General features: G+C 34.4%; 1 protein-coding gene across 2 annotated transcripts in view; it reads left to right on the top strand.

Annotated features, from left to right (window-relative positions):
- The window catches only part of PHIP (pleckstrin homology domain interacting protein), a 168,684-nt gene that overhangs the window by 42,781 nt on the left and 107,211 nt on the right, over positions 1-18,692 (top strand). For both annotated transcript variants that reach the window (XM_066358978.1, XM_066358977.1), the window contains exons 7-9: positions 2,468-2,628; positions 16,521-16,742; positions 17,012-17,112. In XM_066358978.1, the coding sequence (XP_066215075.1) occupies positions 2,468-2,628; positions 16,521-16,742; positions 17,012-17,112 (484 nt within the window). The remainder of the gene's footprint in view (positions 1-2,467; positions 2,629-16,520; positions 16,743-17,011; positions 17,113-18,692) is intronic.

Here is an 18,692-nt window from a genome sequence, read left to right on the forward strand (position 1 = left end):
GAGATGATTAGCTGTCAGAAGCTATTGGCCCATATTTATTATTGAAGAGGCTCCTAGACCTCCTTATGCACCCCTCACCCCATTGCTTTGTGTCAGTAGTTTCTCTTGATGTGTTTCTTTTTATTTTTTTATTTTTTATCTTTTTCTTGCATTATTGTTTATTATTATTTTTTATGATTTTAATTTGTGTTTACATAGATTCAAGTGTCCCACCGAATATATCTCCTCCTACCCCCCTCGTTCCCCCTAAAGATAGGTTTTCTTTATTTTTCAATTCCCAAAATGAAAATGAAGATTTAATCCTAGTTTAGGTAGATTCAGTAAAAACTGGGTTTAAGACAGCAGTAAATTGTTTTCTTCTTTACTTAAGGGGAGTATTTTTTACTTAGAAAATACTTCATCAACTCTGATTTTCTATATGATCTTTATAACAAATTCATTTAAAAAATTCCGACACATAATCAAGTGCTTGATGATCATTAAAATAATAGTTTTGATATTGTAGTTACCTTCAACAGTCATATTTTATAACTGAACAGTGTTAAATGTTTTAGTAAAATTTGACATTTTGAGAATTTTGTTAAATTTTGGATGGAGGGAAATAAACTATGTCTTGATAACACATCACCACTTATTTTCTTACAGAATAGACAGGTAAGCCTGAAAGATCATTGATTCTTAGTGTTTGGATAAGATCATTTGCATTCCTGTTTGGAAGAACAGTTGATGTCTGTGGTTTTGTGTCTCCTGTTCTAAACCAGTTTGGAGCCAAAGCACTGAAGGATGTCTTTTACCAGGCCATTTCTTTGCAGAAGGAAAAATGTGTCATCTTATTAGAAACTTAAGGAATCACTGTTAAGTTATTGTGCAGCCAGCTGAAGCCTAAATATGCTAATTTACAATTGTTAAAGTTTATCTTAAATATTCTTAGATGTTGAGATAGATTTTTGCATAGAACTTACATGCTAACAGTCAAGAGATATATCTATTAGGATAGAAAGTGACTGATGTAGTAAAAGAACATATAAACATAATATAATTATTTCTATTATTGCTTAGAACCTGTAAAACATTCTTCTACATATCTATTCACCAGTCCTCAAGACTTTTATTTTTGCTTTCAAATATACAAACATCTTAAATATTCAGACAATTATTGTATGTGGATAAGACAATAAATACTGATATTCTGTACTTTATAGATAAGATATTTGTAATTCATCAATTTTAAGACAATTGCTATGCTCTAAATCTGGGTTAAATAGCATTTTGTATACATATTTAATTATCTTTGGGACTAAATTCAACTGAGAAACTAGAGCACTTACTATCCATCTAGTGCTTACTAGATGGCAGTCAGAAAAAAGCCTTGTGTTAAAAGATAATCTCTAGGTGATAATCTGCCTGCTGTCTAGGCAGCATATGTTTATTGAATACTATCTTTATTCATAATTATCAGTATGGAAGATAAGTACAATCATAATTTAGATGGAAGAGAACATTTTGGGTTGGATTCAGCCCATCAGGCTTTGGAGTAAAATATAATTTTCAGTCATATCTTGGAAAATGTTTAAAATGGTGAGTTGAAAAAAGAAAGTGAGTGAAATAAGTAAGTCAGAAAAGCTAAGAACTGTATGATTTCACACATAGGTGGAATGTAAAACAGACTCATGAACACAAATAAAAGTGAAGTGGTTATCAGGGAGAGGGGTGGGGAGGAAAAGTAGGGGGAAGGGTGTAAAGAAGGACAAATATAAGGTGATGAAAACGATTTGATTTTAGGTGGTGGGTATACAATATAATCAACAGTTCAAATGTTATAGAAATGTTTACCTGAAACCTGTATACTCGTATTGATCAATGTTACCCTGTTAAATTTAATTTTCTAAATAAAAATATTCTTAAAAGTGAATAGATTTAAAGAAGGAATCATTACACAGTTGTTGGCAAAAGCCCCAGTTTATTTTGTATTTTTTAAAATAATGCAATGAATTATTCCTATTTCACTTGTTGCAAGTTTTTTTAAAAGTCATTTGCATATAGATTTAGTGTGTTCAGGAATTGTTGGATGATAAAAACTAAAAATTACTGGATCTAGTTTAACTGCTTTTATAAGAAAACCTATCTTATAGGGGCCTTTTAGAGAAATAACATAATATAAAGTGATTTTGATTTTTCAGAGCACAAGCCAGAGAGTAAACAAGTCTGAATTTAAATCCTAACTTTATTCTATATTTACTTTGTGACTGTTAGGTCATTTATCTGAATTTCCTTCTTTGTAAAATGAGGATAAAAGTGCCTTATAGGTGAAATAGTTTTTATTAACTATTTTGGATTCTTTTAACTAGAAGCTATTAACATTAGAAAGCACCTTTATTTTTGAGAAATTAGAATGTGTGTATTCTTAAAAGGTGATAATTAAGAAAAATAACTTCTGAATTATACATATTTTTCCCTTTCTTGGTAGCGGATACTTTGTTTTCAAGGAGACTGAATGGAAAATACAGGCTTGAGCGACTTGTTCCAACTGCAGTATATCAGCACATGAAAATGCATAAACGAATTCTTGGACACTTGTCATCTGTGTACTGTGTAACTTTTGATAGGACTGGCAGACGGATATTTACTGTAAGTAAATTTTAAAATATCTTTTTGTGGAATTGAAGAAACATTGCTTATAGTTGAACTTCAGATAAAACCTTTGTTTTTTCTTTTAATGAGAAATTGGGAATTCAGATGATTTAGCAAACAGAAGACTTTACTTAAGGCTAGACTTAATCCAAGTTTGGAAAATTCCTGAAAGACATGTTATATCACAGTTACAGCTATATTATAGCCCTACCTCATGGATAAGTAATTCTCAGCATTATATCTGATATGCAATTTGAAATTTTGTAAAATGCCACATAACTTAATTCTAAACCAAGGACATTTCCAGAGTGTGTGAAGCATATTAGAGGAAATTACTAAATGTGTCTATTGATATTATTTGTAGAAGACTATTTGCTATTCTGTGGGTAATTCTCCTTTACAATAGTGTTAGAAAAAATTCTGAGCATGGCGAATGTGGTTTGCTTATTACTTTTTCTCCTTAACACCTCTTTCTTTAATGTAAATGATGTTGAATTCAAATAGGCTCTTTGGGTTTATTTATTTCTGTTTCTTTTAACTTGTTGAATGGAGCTTTTCAGTTTTAGTGAAAAAATTACTTTTGGAAATATTTCAACTTATTTTTAGGCATTTTAACTATTATATCCACTAAAGGTCACACTTTTAAGGTTGTATTTTTGTAATTGTATAATTAAATACTTTTTTTGAGCTTAAGGTGGAACATTTATTCACAAGATTCTTAATTTCTTTTAAAATAAGAAAATAGCAAACGAAAATCAAAATAGAAATTTCTATATCTGTCTTTGAAGAGAACAGCTGTGGATTTTACACAGTTCTGACAATTATAAATTTTTCTTTTAAGTAAACATACTTCCAAACTGAGATTTATTTATATCTAATTCTTCTCTACTTGTATAGCCAGTCATCTGCAAAACAGCTAAATAGCAGGATGTAGGAAGGATTTTTAGATGTATCCTTTTTCTGGTTCTATTCCACTTCAGGCATTTGTAGGTCATCTCCTACCATTGTATTCTTCTCTTTTACCTTTATCTCCTTTGTTTTCTATGGAGCAACATAAGAGTGAAATTTTAAAAATTTTCTGACATTATTTTCACAATGAAGAACAGGTGTATATATTTGCTAAAGTATTTTATTACCTACCACAATAATTTACTCCCCAGTGGTAGTGGAAAATTACATTTATCTTTTTCAAGTTCAATATACTTATATGTAAATTCAGTTCCCAAGCATAAAGTAGACTTTTCATTTCTACTCTAATATACTATATTTCAGTTTCATAGTAAACTGAAATAATGAGAGAAGCATTTCATTGTATTTGTACTTCATTTTGGTGAGTATAAAGTTATGTCATTGCATTGTTTTATAATAAATAAATAAACTTAATTTTTAATGTTCGTAAAGTACCTTGTAGGAATTCTTTCTTTAAAGATGATATCCACCTGGAACACTGAGGTCGCTGTTTCGAGAAACCCTGGGCTTGCCTGGTCAAAGCACATATGGGAGTTGATGCCTCCTGCTCCCCCACTTTTTTCTCTCTCTTTTATTCTTCTATCTAAAATGAATAAATAAAATCTAAAAAAATCAATAAATTTCAAAAAAATTAAAGATAATAGTGATGGCATTTGGTTGTTGAGTTTTATGAAGCATTGTATGTATTTTGATTTGAATTAAATCCATAATCTAGAATGTTTTTAGAAGAAATGGAGTGAAATAGTAATGCTTTTGTTATCTCATAAGTTTAGTTAGAGTGGTAGGTACAGAGTTGGAAGAGTCCTACTCTGAACCAGCAGTTAGCAAACTACTACTATGAGTCTAAATTTGCTTGCCACCTGTTTTTAGAAATAAAATTTTATTCAAACATAGACATGCTTAGTTGTTTATATAGTGTCTGTGGTTGCTTTTGCACTATAGCAGAGTTTGATAGTTATGACTGCAGTGTCTAAGATAATTACTTTCTGGCCCTGTACGGGAAAAATTTGCAGCCCCTGTTCTAACAGTGTAATTCCTACTTAAGAGAATTGGATTGGAGGAACAGGAACAATATGTGAGGAAGCTGTTTTCAGATGATTTTCCTTTATTAAAGACGTGTATAAATAAAGGGAAAAAATGATCACTGTATTGTTTTATATGGTCTCACTGAAAGTGTCAAGATGTTGATGTTTTGCATATTTGACATAATTTGCTAATTATACCAAAGTAAATCTCATTTGTAATTTTTTATTGGTGATTTGTAGTTACAGATTCCAAAATGTTTCCTTATGAATGAAAGGTACAAAGATATGGAAGTACTGTTATACCAAAATTTCTTGTATTTTTATGATTATCTCCTCAAGTGGCAGGTATTGTAAATATGTGTTCACTGTTCATAAAACTTTGTCAAGTAGATGGCTTGCTGGTTGTTCCTCCTCTTCTGGAAACACACTAACCAATTGACTAATGTTTTGAAAATTCATTTTGAAAGCTGATAGGATAAGGCTTTAGGATAGATCATGATTGATGAATGAAAGATTCCAGTCAGAGAGAGCACACTGTTATTTATTGGAATAACAATTCAGTAACAGACCAACTAGAATTTCCTATTTATGTGTTTGATATCTTACGACCTTGCACATTTATTACTAAGGGTTTTGTGTAGCTATATCATGAAAGCTTTTTTCATTCTCTTGAGTCTTTTCTGAATAGGAACAAGTAGAGGCAGTTAGCACTGTGGTTAAGAGCATCAGCTTGGCATTAGTCTGACTCACAATTTTACAGCTTCCTAGAGTGCAGCTGGGACAGATGACCTCACCTCTTTAATTGCCAGTGTTCATATATTAAAAAAAAGTGAAGGGGAATAAGATTAATAGTATCAACCCACAGGAGTTTTGTGGGATTACATGAAATACATATCAATAATACTGAACAACATATATGGTTTTAGTCATTAAATTTTACCTGCTGATATTAATTATGTAGGTAGATTTAAATAAATATCCATTTCCTTATCCAACTAAAATCTTATTTATAAGCACTATACTAGATTTAAATTGAAATAATTGTAATTGATAAGTGAAATTCTGTATTAGGAAAGTCTACCAGTATTTTGTACTAGAATCTTTTAAATAATAGATGCTTCCCAATAGATGAAAAGAACCCAGGGAGAGAGGTAGTGTAATTTCCAAGTCAGTTTTATTTCTAATTCTTTTTTTTAGTTTTTAAATTATTTTTACTTGGTTTTCGAATCTTTGCCTCAAGTAATATTAAGTAAAGAAAAGTAGAACTAATGAATTCTCAGTAGTAAGCCATTAACTCAAAATACAAAAGTATGTTGACCATATAAAAAGCTCATCTCCTCCCCCTTTTCTTTCAGAAACAAAATGTATCTCTTCAAATTAAGGCAAAAGAGCATAAAATATTTCCACAAATGCTATAAGTTATAATAAAGACTATGAGGTTATACATTCTTTTAACAAACTTGAGTCTTTTAGGAGCCAAACACTGTTCTTCTAAACCACTTAGGATATAGAAATGAAACACATAGTAACCATCTCTGAAGACTTCACAGGTGGTCAACAGACAATATTAGTATAATAAGAGAGAGGCTGCACAAGATACTGAGGTATCATAGGACAGAGGTACCTAGTCCAGTGTGTAGTAGAGATGGTAAGAAACTTATTAGGGAATTGACACTTCAGCTGAGTTGAGCTAGATGCTGCAGATTTACGGAAAGGTATTAGATTTATAGATTTTTTTTGTTTTGTTTTTGAGAAAGGAGAGAATGAGGGGTGAGGAGCGGGAAGCATCAAATTGTAATGGTTGCTTCTCCTATGTGCCTTGACCAGGCAAGCCTGGGGTTTCAAACTGGTGACCTCAGCATTCCAGGTTGACACTTTATTCATTAGGTCAACACAGGTTAGGCAAGGGAAAAGCATTATAAACTTTGGGAGAGTGTGATGTTCAATATGTATTATTGGGTGTGGCAAAGAATTAATGTGGATCATTACTAAGCAAGAGCTAGAGATGTTGGTGGGAGACAAAATTATCAATATCCTTTTGTGACATGAAGGATTGTTTTTTTTTCCTGAACGTAATGGAGAGAAAATGACAGATGCAGACAGAAGAGTAGGTAGAATTTCTTTAGATGGCCCCTTTGGATTCCTCAGTTAGATGGATTGAAACTAAGTCTGTATACAGAGAAATTGGTTCTGGCAGTGATCCATGAAAGAAATCATCAGGGCTTGAACAGAGCCACGGTGGGAATAGGGATGGAATTAACAGATTAAGAACAGAATCTATAGGATTTAAGAGATTCATTTGAATATAGGAATAATTTAAGAGAGAATGGTGTAGGAGACATGTGTTTAACTTGTATGACTGGTTAGAAAGTCCTGTCACGATAGGTTAGGGATTTACTTGGAGAAGTTGTAAAGGTAGGAAACGTTGAATTTGAAATATTCATGTAGCTAGCCAAGTAGAAATGTTCTAAAGATAGAATCTCAGGAGAGAAAGATCTGGGCTAGAAGATTCATCTTGGGCAGTGGTCGGCAAACTCATTAGTCAACAAAGCCAAATATCAACAGTACAACGATTGAAATTTCTTTTGAGATCCAAATTTTTTTAACTTAAATTATATAGGTAGGTACATGCCTTATCGAGGTAGCGCCCACACGTGGTATTTTGTGGAAGAGCCACACTCAAGGGGCCAAAGAGCAGCGTGTGGCTCTCAGCCAGGGTTTGCGGACCACTGATTCTTGGGAATCATTGTATATGGAAATTGACTATATTACCTCATATGTACATAACAAAAGAAGGCTGAAACTTTACTTTTTAAAGCAGGCCAAAAACAAGGAAGGGAATCTCAGTAACTGAGACTGAAAAAGCTGCCTAAAAGGTCAGAGAAACAGTAAAAAAAAGTGATGTCTTAACAACCAAAGGATTCGTATTTCATGAAAGACGGAAACCTAAAGTAAAATTAGAACTGAAAAGCATCTTTTGGATTTGGTAAGCCCATTAATGACCTTGGCCAAAATAAATAAATAACTAGATAGATAGATAAATAAATAATTTTAGTATTAAGGGTAAACCTGAGTTTGCAATGAACTGAGGAGGGATTAGGAATTGAAAAACTGAAAAGACATGATATAGACTTACACTCCAGAAAGCTTGATGATGAAAAAAGGCTGTTTTCTGAATGTAGAATACTACCATTGAACTTCATATTTCCATGATACTGTATTTTGCAGTAAATTTGTTTAGATGTCTATTAAGTTATGAGCTGCTTAATACCAAAGTCTTTTTTTCTTTTCTTTTCTTTCTTTTTTTTGTATTAAGTGAGAATTGGGGAGGCAGAGGGACAGACTCCCACATGTGCCTGACCGGGATCCATCTACCCAGCAAGCCCATTAGTGTGTGATGCTCTGCCCATCTGGGGCGTTGCTTTGTTGCAACCAGAGCTGTTTTTAGCGCCTGAGGTGGGATCATAGTGCCATCCTCAGTGCCCAGGCCAACTTGCTCCAGTGGAGCATTAGCTGCTGGAGGCAAAGAAAGAGATAGAGAAAAGGGAGAGGAGGAAGGGTGGAGAAGCAGATGGTCGCATCTCTTGTGTGCCCTGACCGGGAGTTGAACTCGGGACTTGAACCAGGGACTTCCACATGCTGGGCTGACACTCTCTGCTGAGTCAACCGGCCAGGACCTTGCAATTATCTTTAAGGAGGATATAATGAGGATGAATAAATAGATGAAGATGGGATGTATAAAGAGCAGCTTATTTTGATTATTTAGAAAGATAGTTAAGAGACCTGTGGTGGCGCAGTGGATCAAGTGTCGAGTTGGAACACTAACTAGGTCGCTGGTTCAAAACCCTGGGCTTGCCTGGTCAAGGCACATATGGGAGTTGATGCTTCCTGCTCCTCCTCACATGATCTCTCTCTCTCTCTCTCTCTCTGAAAATGAGTAAATAATTAAAAAAAAAAGAATCTAGTTAATTAGGTTCACAATGAACAGACCCTATTTGTCAATGTGATATATTTTATCTGCTGAGAATTTTGATTAGGAAATGGGACTGAGTTCTAGACATGAGTGATAAAGCCTGGTAATAGGTAAAAGAGTGATGAGTAGAGACTAGTTAGGGATTAAAAAAAAAAAAGATTGCGTCTGACCAGGCGGTGGCGCAGTGGATAGAGCGTCGGACTGGGATGCGGAAGGACCCAGGTTCAAGACCCCGAGGTTGCCAGCTTGAGCGCGGGCTAATCTGGCTTGAGCAAAAAGCTCACCAGCTTGGACCCAAGGTCGCTGGCTCCAGCAAGGAGTTACTCGGTCTGCTGAAGGTCCCCGGTCAAGGCACATATGAGAGGGCAGTCAATGAACAACTAAGGTGTTGCAGTGCACAATGAAAAACTAATGATTGATTGATTGATGCTTCTCATCTCTCCGTTCCTGTCTGTTGTCCCTATCTATCCCTCTCTCTGACTCTCTCTCTCTCTGTCCCTGGGGGGGGGGGGGAAGATTGCTAATTTAGCTTTAGCCTTCCTAGTAAATAGAGGATTCATAAATATGCAAATGTTACAGATTTAGTATGCTTATCTTGTCTATAATTGTACTTACTTGGCATCCTAGGATCAGGATCAGAGCAAGTGATGATTAGACTGATACAAGGTTAGTCATTTATGTTTTAGGTGGACAGGGAATAAGAAAATTGAACATGTGCTGAAATGGTTGACACTGAAGTTTAGGATAATTTGTGAGGCAATGAAACAGGTCTGATAGATTGATAAGAAAGAAAACCAGTGGTCTTTTCTTGAAAAACACACTGAACTAAATTTAAATTATAAACAATTTTTAGTTACCTAAAGAGCAGGATACTTTTTAGCTGAAATAAGAAAATGACATTGCAGAATACGTGGCATTTTAAGCATTTAATTCTGTTTGTTCTAATGATACCAAGAAGTGAAATATGACTTACAAAGCTATGTAGTAATAGAGAAATTAGAATTTTCTTTGTTGCTTCTGCCAAGGGGCACCAAATTCTCCAAGATAAAGTTTAGATTTACCTAATTTTTTCTAGCTTCATGTCAAAGTAGTCATCATTGGGTCTTCACTATTGATGCTTCTCTTAGCAGGGAAAAGTTTACAGATCTATTTTTTAATTTTAAGGTCACCTGAGCAGATGTTACCTGCTGTACTGTTTCCAAATGTGTTTAGTTTTCTGCTTGTAGAAGTCAAACATTTTTTATTTACTGCTCCGTCCTGTACTTTTCATTGACCAGTTCACATTGTTGTCACCTCTAATTTTCTAGTGTTTAGTTTAACTAAGCAAACATATAAATAAATAAATAAATCAGTTAAACCTTTTAAAATTTACCTTCCAGAAACTATTAAATTTTGAGGGTATACACTTCAGGTTCTACTTTAGTCTTTGCATAGAATTTAAGTGATTCAAAGCCCTGTATCTGAAGTTATTTCATATAAATAGGTAGGACGGTTTTTTCGTAGATTTTAAGGAGAATTTTAATACCCAAGTGTATGACAAAGTAGAAAGCCATGTCACAGAGACCTGAGGAACTTTTCTTTACCAGACTCACTAAAGTCAGATTTGTACTAGACATTGCCTAAGCTCTGTCTATAAAGAATGTCAGTGGTCATTTTTATCTGAATTTTGCCTCAAACTTTATTTTGAAGAAACTTTGCAGTTTCTAAAAGAGATTCACAAAATAGGAACTTCTTTTGGATAGAAGTAAAAGGTCATTGGTGCTACCATCTGCATAGTTTCCTTAAAAATATTAAAAGAAATAACAGTGATTCTGGAGGAGGTGTTTAGTTTTTTCTCTCTGTTTTAAGAAGTATATTGATTGTCTTAAAGGCACAGGATTTCATCATTGTGTGCTTGGCTTCTTTAGTTGTGGTAGTGGAATAAGCAAACTTACAGGGTACTCAAATTAAATTCCCATGATTAGGCAAATTTATGGTTTAAGTCCCACCTTTTCTGACCAGGCCTTTTTACAAATATCCACACTGTTTTTATTTGAGGATAGAGAAAATGTACTTTTATTAGTTTCCTTGGCTTTGTCTTTGTGTTGACAAGATGTCTTGACATTAAAAACAGCAAGAACAAAAACCACTAAATTTGCTGTCAAATTTTGTTTGGGGATTTAAGTAAACTGAAAGTACACATTCTTGTTTGACCAGGCGGTGGCGCAGTGGATAGAGCATATGGGCCTGGGATGCTGAGAACCTAGATTCGAAACCCCAGGTTGCTGGCTTGAGTGAGGGATCACTGGCTTGAGTTTGGGATTGAGCCCAGGTGTCACTGGCATGAAGCCCAAGATCGCTGGCTTGAGCAAGGGTCACTAGCTCAGCTAGAGACCCCCTGGTCAAGGCACATATGAGAAAGAATTGATGCTTCTCATCTCTCTCCTTTCCTGTCTCTCAATCTCGCTCAAAAAAAAAAAAAAAGGACACATTCTTATTGTTGCAATTTTTTTCAGTTTATGCCAGGTTTGACACAGATGGTAACATTAATGAGCACACTTTCACAGTAATTACAAGGGTTTTACATCATTGAAAAGTGACACTGATGATCTATTGCTATCTGTTTGGCATTAAACAGTAACTTAGTATTTTATTTTGATTTTAAAATTAATTTCAAATAAGTATTTTCAATTTCACACCTATCTAGCTCATGGATTTCTTAAAGCATATGGCTAAAATAGTACATTGACCATGTCTTGTCTGCTTAAAATTCTTCTGTAGTTACCTCACCAGGTAAAATCCAAACTCCTTAACAGGCATTTTTAAAGTACTCTATTTATTATCCTCCTCAGATAAATCTTTTCAGCTGAATTTCTTGTTTTTCCACTATACTTTATACTCCCAACTTAATTTACTTCATGTCAACCCGCAATCCTAGCAGCAATATCTAAGTGTTCCTGAAAAATGACTACTTTGTTTTCTACTAGGTCCTGGAACTTTGCTGGGAAATTTGGCCAGCTGAGGTTTTAATAGAATCATGCTAATTTTATCAGGACTTTCACTGTTGCTCACAGATTTTATTTTTTACTTTTATTACTCAAATAATTCTTCGTATTTTTCTTTTCTTTTTTTCTTTTAAAGTGAGAGGAGGAGAGATAGTGAGACAGACTCCCACATGCACCCTGACCAGGATCCACCCAGCAACCCGTCTGGGGCTGGTGCTTGAATCAACCACGCTATCCACAGCGCCTTAGGCTGACATTGGGACCTGTTGAGTCCCTGGCTGTGAGATGGGGAGAGAAAAAGAAGGGGAAGACAGAAGGGAAGAAAAGCAGATGATTGCTTCTCTTGTGTGCTCTGACTGGGAATCGAACCTCAGGGTGTCTATACACCCAGGCCAGCGCTGTATCTACTGAGCTAACTGGCCAGGGTCTCTTTTATGTTTCTAAACTTTCCTTTTTTGAGCTTGCTGTTTTCATTTTACCCTCCTCCTCCCCGTCATTTAGGGAGTAACCCTCAGATACTTGTTTTATTTGCTACTGTTAGAATCATCTAATTTCTTTATTATTTACTTTAAAATCGCTGCCTCTACTATACCTTTATTGGCCTTCATGCATCTTGGAAGCCTTTGTATCCCTCCTAGCCAAGGCCAACCTCATGCTTATTTAGTTGATCTCATCCCCTTTTTTCTTCTTTTTTATTGAATTTATTGAGATGACGTTGGTTAATAAAATTACATAGGTTTCAGGTGTTCAGTTCTATAATATATCACCTGTATATTGTATTGTGTGTTTACCACTTCAAGTCAAGTCTCTTTCCATTACCGCTTATCCCCTCCATACCTTCTACTACTTCTTATCCCCCTTTCCCTTTGGTAATCATCACCATACTACTATCATCTCTTTCACCATTAACATAACATTGCTTTTATTTTAATGTCCATAACTCTTTGTTTAACATTTTGATTGAAAGACTATAACGTTCTAATCTCTGGTTTATTATTGACCTTACTAACATTTGCAGTAGGTTTGTGGAAAGAAAGTTCATCTCTTCAAAAATTCTGCTTTACAGTTTGGTCTTTTAAGAAGAATTTTGGCTTTTCACATTTGATTTAAACTCATTTAGCCTGACCAGGCGGTGGCGCAGTGGATAGAGCGTCAGACTGGGATGCCGAGGACCCAGGTTCGAGACCCCGAGGTGGCCAGCTTGAGCATGGGCTCATCTGGCTTGAGCAAAAGCTCACCAGGTTGGACCCAAGGTCACTGGCTTGAGCAAGGGGTTACTCGGTCTGCTGATAGGCCTGTGGTCAAGGCACATATGAGAAAGCAATCAATGAACAACTAAGGTGTTGTAATGCGCAACGAAAAACTAATGATTGATGCTTCTCATATCTCCATTCCTGTCTGTCTGTCCCTGTCTATCCCTCTCTCTGACTCTCTCTCTCTGTAAAAAGAAAAAGAAAAAAAAAAAAAAAAAGAAAACGTAAACTCATTGATAGTGCTTTATAAAATGTTTTCCCAGTAAATTTAATTTTTCTTCTGCTTTCCTTTTCAGTCATTTGATGTATTCAGTGCATTTATATTTCTGATAGTCATTTTAAAATAACTTCGCTGAATTTGTCAGATTATCTGTAGTTTCACATCCCATAAAAAAAAAATTTTATGACCTTGGCCGGGTTGCTCTATGGATAGAACATTGTCCTGAAGTACCTAGGTCAAAGGTTCGATCCCCTGTCTGCAGGGCGCCTACAAGAAGCAATCAGAGTGCACAGCTAAATGGTACAACTAAGCGGAGCAGCAAGTTGATGCTTCTTTCCCCCCCTTTTCAATTGCTCTATTTAGACAATTAAAAAAAGTGTTTAATTGTTAAGGAGTTTGGATTTTACCTGGTGAAGTAACTACAGAAGAATTTTAAGCAGACAAGACATGGTCAGTGTACTATTTTAACCACATGCTTTAAGAAATCCATGAGCTAGATAGGTGTGAAATTGAAAATACTTATTTGAAATTAATTTTAAAATCAAAATAAAATACTAAGTTACTGCTCCCCCTCATGCCTTAGCCCCTCTCCCTCATGCACCCCTTGCCTCCCTCCCTTTCTCTCTCTCAAAATCAATGGAAAAATTTTAGAAATTACTTAATGATTACAGTGAATGATGCATGGAATAGAAATTATTTAAGGATACTTTAGAGTTTTGTTTGAAATTCTACCAGTTCTGGGGAGCAAGGCTGAGAGGGGAGATAGCACGCTACTCTAGTATCATGGAAGAGAGAACAGTGAAGAGAGAGGTCCCTTGTCTATCTCAGGAGGATAGGTTCCAGAACCCCCCGCAATAGGTGAAAATCCGTGAAGCAGCGACCTTATATTTTATTTATTTCCCTGAAAGGGCATTCAAAGATTTCTCTCCTGTAATTTAATGGAGGGAGGGAGGTTAATTGGGATAATGCACACTCAGTGAAAATGTGCATAGTTATTTTTGGTGTTGGGGTACTTTTTTTAATTGTCTAAATAGAGCACAATTATAAAGTAATATTAAATTGATGAAGTTACTAAATAATGAACTCAGTAGGAATATAGTAGGTCTTTCTGTTAAGTTTTAGTGGTGGAAAGTCACCAGGGGCTGATTTTAGATCACAGGTGGCTACACTCATTCTCTCCTGCCTGTATACTATGATAACTTTCAACCAGATTTTTTACTTTCTAGTCTAATTTACACCGATGTCCAGGATGATCTTTGAAAAACCTCCTGACACTCACCTACCTGTGTAATAAGGTTAACGTGATCCCTATTTTATACCGTATTTCTTAATACACAGTTTCCTAAAGTACCCACAGTCACATATTCATGCCTCTGATCATACTTTTCTCTCTAGCTGCTATATGGAATATTTGTATTTTAAACTAATAATAATATTAGAATAATAAGAATACTACCACCCACAAAAGCAATTCAGGTAGATAATCCATATATAGCTTTCACTATGTACCAGACACTCCATCTTTATTTCTTTATAGTTTTTGCAACAGTCCTATAATTTAGGTACAAATAACAAAACCGAGCCTGACTAGGTAGTGGTGCAGTGGATAGAGCGTCGGCCTGGAGCACTGAGGACCCAGATTCGAAACCTCAGGGTCACTGGTTTGAGTGTGTGATCATAGACATGAGCAAGAGGTCGCTGGCTCAGCTGGAGTCTCCTGGTCAAGGCACATACGAGAAAGCAATCAATGGACAACTAAAGTGCCACTACCATGAGTTGACGCTTCTCCTCTCTCTCCCCCTTTTGCCTAAAAAAGAAGAAGAAATCTGAGACACAGGAATAATGTGTAACTTGCCCAAGGTTAAGCATCTAGAAAGTAGTCATAGCAGGTCAGGAACCCAGACATTTGATCCTGGAGTCTGTACTCAAAGCCTAGTACACTACTTTTCTTTCTTCATGCATAAGACTAAGCTTCACTGCTTCTGGTTTCCCTTTCAAATCTCACTACTTGACCTCTCAGGAAAAACAGGCTGCTCCCTTTAGATCTCATCTATATAGCACTTAGGACATATTACTGCATTCAGTGGTCCCTTGTCTATCTCAGGAGGATAGGTTCCAGAACCCCCCGCAATAGGTGAAAATCCGTGAAGCAGCGACCTTTTATTTTATTATTTATATATATTTTTAAGGCTTTATAAACCCTCTCCACACTATTGTAAGCTTTTCCCACACTTACTTTGCTTATTTTATTGCAAAGATAATTTTAAAATATATAAAAATACCTATATACTGCAAAATCCCACGATATAGCTTTAAAATCTGCAATAAAAAATTATGTATATACAATTTAAAAATCCACGTTACAGTGAGACTGTGAAAAGTGAACAGTGATATGGTGAGGGATTCTGTATATTCCTGCTTTTATTCATAAGAACAGGAATACTGTGTCTTTGTATCTCCAGTGTTTTGGGTACATTGAATCACATGACAAATAGATAAGCATATGCGTAAATTACCAAATTTTAAAGGTTAGGGAAAGTTAGAGATCATGCAATTTAACCTCCTTATTTTATAAATGAAAAGCCTGAGATTAAGTGAACATGATGAGAATACCTGATTTTAATGTGGATAATTTACCAGTTAAATTTTATTACCAGTCTTTCGTGTTTGGTTATGCATTTAATTTGCTTCAAAGCTCAATGTGAAGAGCTGGTTTTATAGTTAATTGAGAGCATTCTGGGTAGTGTTGGTAGAGTCTGGTTTAAGGTAGAACATTTAACATGTCCTATTAATTGTGTGTGATCATTTATGCGTGTGTGTGTATGTATATATATATAAACTTGTCAGTGTGAAGCAGACAACTTGTTTATATCATTTGCTTTTGTAGGTCCTCTGAGGAATGTAAGACAGTGGTAATTTAAAAAAAAAATTAGATTGGGAGGTTATAAAGAATTTTAATATATGCAGCCATTGCAATCTGTTGGTAAATTTTGAATCTGGGAAATGAATATATGGGGTTAATTATAATCTACTTTTTTGTATATTTAAAACTTTAATAATGAAAAAGGATATAGGGAGAGATTGGGAATAGAGTACAAGCTATAAAATGAATAAGAAAAATTAGAGAATAAAAAATAAATAAAAATAATGTCTGTAAATTCTAATCTCTGCTTTGGCTATGTGAAATTGAAATGTTTATTTGTAAATATAGGTATTATAGAATACAGTGTATCTTTTACATTTTCTTCCAGAGCTTTTTTTGCTATTGCAGAGTAAACAAGTAATTTACATATTTTTTATTGGTTTCATACAGATAAAATTTATTCTTATAACTGGCTTTGGGTGAGTTTTTGTTTAGCTGAAGATCAATGATGGGAAATTGAGGACATAAAGCTATGATTTATTTATCTATTAAGATTTTGAATTAAAATTTATAGTTCTATTTATATTTATTTTTATTTCAAGGGTTCTGATGACTGTCTTGTGAAAATCTGGGCAACAGATGATGGGAGATTATTAGCTACTTTAAGAGGACATGCTGCTGAAATATCAGATATGGCTGTAAACTATGAGAATACCATGATAGCAGCTGGAAGTTGTGATAAAATGATTCGAGTCTGGTGTCTTCGAACATGTGCACCTTTGGCTGTTCTTCAGGGCCACAGTGCATCCATAACGTCACTACAGGTAGTTTCAATCCTTGTAACATCCTTTTTTATTATAATTTGAAGTAAATTTTAGCAAGTCACTTTTAAAATTTACTCTGTAAAGCTTACTAAAAAGAAATATTTCTGCTTTCTTTATAAATAGATGGCTTTAACTTGATAATCATGACTTTTCAATTCTGGGAGTTTTCTAATTCTCTTGTTGCTATTTGTATGGTAAAAAAAAAAGGGTTTGTTATTTGGACTGTGTCACTCTTGTAAAGATACTTTTTTTCTTCGATTGTTTTTCAGTTCTCACCATTGTGCAGTGGCTCAAAGAGATACCTATCTTCTACTGGGGCAGATGGCACTATTTGCTTTTGGCTGTGGGATGCTGGAACCCTTAAAATAAAGTCAGTTCTTTTATTTCACAGATGTAACTTTATAAGCATAAATGTGTCTAATGGTTGAAATTTCAAAAGTTAAAAAGTAGTTGACAGAAGGAATAAATTTACTTTTCTCCTTGAGTAAATTATAGAAAATAATTTTGGCTCTCCTTGACCTCTTTCATTTTTATGCTTTGCTTTTCATGCTTCAGAGAAAGTTTTCTCATGTTAACATGTTTGTGTCTTTTTTCTCTCATCATTATCCTAGCCCTAGCTCTCTGCTTCAGAATATACCTGTCTTATCATTTGTTTCTCTATCTATGTTCCCTAGTTTTACAGTATTTGAGTAGCTCCTTCTGGCGCTGAGAAGATAATCTTAGCAATCCTAAGGCTTTTCTTTAGAACAATTGTAATTGTTTCTGTAACTGTATCTTATACACTTTAGATTTTATTATAGGTCTAAGGAAATTTAGAAAAACAGAATCATTAAATTTTCACTAAACTACATTAGGGTAGGTAGAAATGTACCTCCTCTTGGAGGTTTTTGCATTTGTACTTTCATTTAAATTATTTTGGTTTATCAAAACAAGATGACTGGACAATATTATCTTTTGATTAAGGACACTGAGGCAAAGAAAGGTTAAGTGACTTTTCCATAGTTGAAACAGTTTTTGAAAGTTGACAAAAAGTCAGGACTAGAACACTTTCTTGCCCATTGGTCCTGTGTTGTCTATGCCATGAGACCTGTCAAGTGGATGTAGTGGGGACAGGAAGTGCTCTGTTTACTTTATACTTAGTCTGTGAATGGGGAAGTAGTACATCCAGTGTTTATACAGTATTGAAATGGCCATCTCTGTGCTCTCAGAATAGAAAGTCAATCTCAATAATTATTACTTTCATTTGTAAATTACCAATGCAAATTAAGTTATTTAATAAAATAATTTGTGTATGATGTTGCTCTTGTATGAAGATTCTTAGAGAGTGCCTCTTGTGGCAGGCCATTAGGAGGCCATGGTAGTTTGAGTAATGTAATAAAACAAACTATACTTTGTTTGAAAAAAAGATTTTGATGAAAGATACAGTTCTTTGGAGAAAACAGATTGACCTCACTTGAGTTTGCATTCTTAATATTTAAAATATTAAAGGTTTTCTGTAGACATTTAAATAAAATTTGAAACATTTTGCTGATATATATATGGACAATAGCAGTAGTTAATTCTTTTCATTTGAATATTTTTTACTTTCTTGTGGACCTGATTGGAATGCCTTTATCTTTTTCTATTGTCTTTGTAGAGAAGAAAAAGTGATTAGCATAGGAATAAACATTTGTTTTGCAATATTAAACTCTTTGTGCTTCTTGAGGATTACATTGCTAAGTATAATGTTTATCTGTGTCCTTGAGAAACGAGTTTTTTCATATAAATGTTCTTTTAGAACCTTCACATAGAATTACCTATTAACCCATTACTTTAATTTTTTACATAATTAAAAAATATATAGATGTAAGTAAAGAAATGTATATAATTTTCTGCTGTTTTTTGCTTAACAGTTTATCATAACCATTTATAATCATTTCAATAACTGCACTGTATTGTATTCCATGGAGT

This window comes from Saccopteryx leptura, chromosome 1 (genome assembly GCF_036850995.1).
Source record: "Saccopteryx leptura isolate mSacLep1 chromosome 1, mSacLep1_pri_phased_curated, whole genome shotgun sequence".
Taxonomy (NCBI): domain Eukaryota; kingdom Metazoa; phylum Chordata; class Mammalia; order Chiroptera; family Emballonuridae; genus Saccopteryx; species Saccopteryx leptura.